Source organism: Pygoscelis adeliae, unplaced genomic scaffold (assembly GCF_000699105.1).
Source record: "Pygoscelis adeliae isolate BGI_AS28 unplaced genomic scaffold, ASM69910v1 Scaffold283, whole genome shotgun sequence".
Lineage (NCBI taxonomy): Eukaryota > Metazoa > Chordata > Aves > Sphenisciformes > Spheniscidae > Pygoscelis > Pygoscelis adeliae.
In genome coordinates, this window is record NW_008824361.1 from 394,053 (window position 1) to 398,480 (window position 4,428).

General features: G+C 59.7%; 1 protein-coding gene across 1 annotated transcript in view; it reads left to right on the forward strand.

Annotated features, from left to right (window-relative positions):
* Positions 1–2,373: 2,373 nt before the first annotated feature.
* The window catches only part of PAPPA2 (pappalysin 2), a gene marked incomplete at its 3' end in the record, with an annotated part of 44,283 nt that continues 42,228 nt past the window's right edge, over positions 2,374–4,428 (forward strand). The window contains exon 1 of the mRNA XM_009319869.1: positions 2,374–3,497. Within this exon, the coding sequence (XP_009318144.1) occupies positions 2,374–3,497 (1,124 nt within the window). The remainder of the gene's footprint in view (positions 3,498–4,428) is intronic.

Genomic DNA, 4,428 nt, shown 5'->3' on the forward strand with positions numbered 1-4,428 from the left:
TTTCCCTTTCTGGTGGGTCACCCCAGGACAAAATACCAAATTCCTTGGCAAATCCCAGGGCCTTCCAGGGTCCAAAAACTGGTCCCCTGATGATTTCTTGTGGAAGCCCTCTGGAGATGTCAGGAGCTGGTGCTGGATGGCTCTGCTTCACCGTTCTGCAGTGGCTCCCAGCTGCGGGACATGCTGCTCTGCCTGCATGCTCTGTGGCTGCACTGGAGATGGCATCCCTGGCCATGTCTAGGAAGCACCAGCTGCTGCCTTAGTGGGTTTCCAGCCCCTGTTGTAGACCTGACCTTGGCCTTACTTGCATCCCTTTGAGGAAGTCTCCAGACCTGGTTTTAGGCTCGCTTAAGGTTCTTTTGGCCAGTTTTGAACTTGTCAGGCACTTCCAGGCTTGGCTCCAGCATGGGTTTGTGAGGACACTAGCTCACACTCACCCCAGAAGGCTGTTCCACCCCTGATGCTGTTTGCCCCAGTTTTGCCTTAGTGTTTAATCAAATTTGGGGTGCTCTAAATCATTACAAGGTGAAATGCATGAGTTTTCTTAACAGACGAGGTACCAAGGCCTGTCTCCTTGACCCCAGTGAGGACCAAATACTAGAAGATGGCTTTGAAGTGTGCAGGTCTAAGCACCTTTCAGCCAGCACCCAGCCCAGAAGTACTCTCCAGCTTTGCCTTCTCATGCCTGCAAGGCTCCTTTGCCTGCCACCTGCTTTTTGGCTTCTCCCTGTCAGCTTCCTCTGGTCTTTCTGCTTCCCTTTCGCAATCCACCAGAAAACAAGAGTTGACCAAAGCCCATCCGCCCATTTGTGCGTGGCTGCCTTTGTAGTGAGCGGTGGCAGGGATCCGTGCCCTGGGTGGTTACGACCATGGGAGAGCCAAGAGGCCACCACCCATCTTGCCCTTGGTGAAAGGGATGGATGGAGTGAAGGGCGCATCTTCCTGGGGTGCAGCGGGGCTTGACTGTGACCTTTGCCAGCAGCGTAGATGATGTGTTTACGAGGGCTGGCGGGGGAGACATGGGGTCATGGTAACCTGGCTTCAGTCACATCCCCTGGATGAAAGCCAGGAGGTCCTGCTCCTCCTGGAGCTCCTGCTCCTCTCTGCCTCTGTCTCTCTCTGCTGGCCTCTTTGCAATCTTGGAGGTAGATACAGTTTCCCCCGCGTGTCATGCTGAGCATCCCCAGGGAGAGGCGAGGTAGCAGGACAGGGCAGGAGCGCCTTGTTTTGGCCCATGATGCCTTGACACTACAGAGATGGGCAGGCAGTGCATGCAATGGGAGTGGCACAGTGAGGGACTGGAAAACCCATGCGGCAGGGAAAAGCAGGCTGGAGCCTAAGAAATACTGCAGCAGGAAGATGAAAAGGGCCTCCGAGCACGGCAGCAGGTTTCGGCAGCATCGAGGCACCGTTGCATCTGGAAGTGATTTGCTGGGGCAGTGAACGGGAGAGAGGGGGACTCCCAGAGATGCCACTGGTAGGACTCAAAGCGTACCTTTGAGCTCGCTCGCCCTAGCCGATGACCCATGTGAATGTCCCGGCTGTGGTGATTTAGGAGCCCAGAAGCATTTATTTCAAGCAGCGGGCCCATTTCCCTTTGCCAGTATTTAAGTGCCTTATGGCCATTGATTCCCAAGGGCATTCAGTGCCTGCAAGCCTCTGGTTCTCGACCATGGGCACTCAGCAGCCTGAGTTTCGGGGAAAGTCAGCAAAGCTCCAGGTCTTGCCCACCCAAAACACAGGTTTGCAACATGCTTGGGCACACGGGGAGAGGCTGAGCCCAAAGCTATTCCTGGGGATGGATTTATGCTTGGGAGAGCTTTGAGGGCTGAGGTGTGCACCCGCCCAGCTGGAGGCAGCGCATCCCTCTGTCTCCCCCTCCGATCCTCACCCACCCATGCTGGATGCATGACTGGGAGGAAAACTGGAGCATAAAGGCGAGCTGTAAATCTGCCTGGAAGTTGTTGGGGAAGCAGTCCCCAGAGGAGGCTGTTTTGCTTTGAGTTGCTGTGCTCTAATTCTTAAAAGCTTTGGCCTGCAGATAAAAAGCTTAATCTTTAATCCTGTCCCACAAGAGGGCTCCTACGGAGAGCAGCTCAGAAACACCTCGCTTTTCGGCCTCTCCTCCCATCCATGCTCTTCCGCCCCTCTCCATCCCGCCTCTCTGGCTCTGCCATCCCTCCTGGCTACTCCACCTGCTCATCCAAATGATTTTGGATGGGGGCTGGGGTGTCCCCCCTGGTGCAGCACCCATTGCCCAGCCTCTGGCCACCTTCATTTACCCGTGTCAGTGGCAGCAGGAGACTCCCCACAGCCCTGCCAAGAGCTGTCCCACCACCGAGGACCCAGCTCATGCTCCGGGGAGGAGCAGCGATGCTCTCTGGCCCTCACCAGCTCTCCTCTCTCTCCATCTCCATCCCCATCCCCGCTGCAGGAGTCTTCGACAACTGCTCGCACACGGCCAGCGATAAGGGCTGGGCACTGGGCATCCGTGCCCTGCAGCTCGGCGGCAAGAAGGACGCCCGCTTCTTCTTCTCCCTCCGCACGGACCGGGCGGCCACTGCCACGGAGGTGACCGCCTACCACCGCTACCGCCCCGAGGCGTGGACCCACCTGGCCGCCAGCTATGATGGGCAGTGGATGGCCCGCTATGTGGATGGGGCGCGGGTGGGCCGTGCCGGTGGGCAGGGGGGCGCCCTGCACAGTGCCTTCATGGCCTCCTGCCGCACACTACTGCTGGGGGGGGACGCCTGGGGGACCGCGCATGCTTTCCGGGGACACTTGGCTGGGCTGGCCCTGTGGCAGGGCGCCCTGTCCCAACCCCATCTCCAGCGTCCCTTCCTAGAGGGGGTGGCTGGGGGGGTGGCAGGACTGGCTCTGGCCGCTGGCTTCGCCATCCCAGAGGAGCACTGGGTGCCTTTTCGGGAGGGTGCCTTCCCCCGGCAGCAGGTGCTACCATCCCCGCCATCCCCCATCCTGCGGCCACTGGGCCCCCCTGCCTGTGGGCAGACTGCCTGTGATAACGTGGAGCTGGTCTCCCACTACAACCAGCACTGGCCACTGCGGAGCGGGAAGGCGGTGCGGTATCGGGTGGTGAACCTGGTGGAGGACGGCGGTGGGCGGCCAACAGTCAGCCGGGAGCAGGTTTGGCGGCAACACCGGGCGCTGAGCGAAGCTTTCCGACCCTACAACATCTCCTGGCAGCTCAGCTTGCTGGAGGTACGCAACACTTCACTGCGCCGCCGCGCTGTCCTCCTGGGCTGTGAGCCCAGCAAGGTGGGCAACGAGCGCTGCGACCCCGAGTGTGAGCATCCCCTGACTGGCTACGACGGTGGGGACTGCCGCCGCCCTGGCCGCTGCTTCTCCTGGAAGCGCCGTGATGGTGTCTGCCATATGGAGTGTAACAACATGTTGGACGACTTCGATGACGGTGACTGCTGCGACCCGCGGGCCACCGACGTGGCCAGGACCTGCTTCGACCCCGATTCGCCCCAGCGGTAGGTGCGGGACTTACGGGGAGGGGGTGGCATGTTGAGGGATGGGGTACACCCTCTCCCTGACACCCGCTCTGCGCCTGGATGTTGCTTCTGACAAGCTGTTTTCCAGCGTGGGAAGGTGGAGGGGTGTTTTCCTGTGGGGACAGGTGTGGTGTGTCATCAAGGGCAGGTAAATCCCACGGCACGGGATGGCACCTGTCTGTGATGCCCTGCCATTAAGTGTTTTTCCCCCACAAAATGAGCGGGGGGTGATTGGGGACTCCGCCCTGGGGGATTCCCAGTGCAGAGCTGCCGGTCTCTGGTGACACGCCAGCAGGAACATGGGCACCCCGGGGTGGGCAGAGGGGCCCTGTGCAAAGGGTGTGGTGTCCCCTGACACTCCTGCATGGGATGCAGCGGGGGGATTGCTGACCCTTCCCCACTTTCCCTGGAAGTGTCTAAAAGCCTGATTTCTTAATTTGTATTCTAAATGCCTTTGCCTGAGTGCTGGGGTGGAGAGGAGGCAACACTGCTAAGTGTGAGCGGTAGGATTTGGAAAGGTGTGGGTTGGCATGTGTGAACTTCCCCGAATCTTGCCCTGGGCAGCAATGCCCGTGGGGAGATGCCCTTGGCTGAGCACGTGCAGGGTCTGATCAAACCCTGCACCGCAAAGCCAAATGGTGGTTGGGGAGCAAATCCCCCTCTTTAGGCAAAGGCATGGGGTGGCTGCTCAGTGCCAGAGGAGGATGTGTGCCTTTACCATGTGCCGCAGGTGCAAAATGCTGTGCAAAACCCACATTGCTCTGTGGAGCATCAGTGCATGGTGTTAGGGGACCCCTGCTCTCCCCGGGGCCCTTTGGAGGCAGCAGCTGGCATGGGATGGAGAGGGGGACCCCCCCACACACAGATGGGGGACCCCAAGGCCAGCGGGGACAGTGTCCTCGGCACGGTT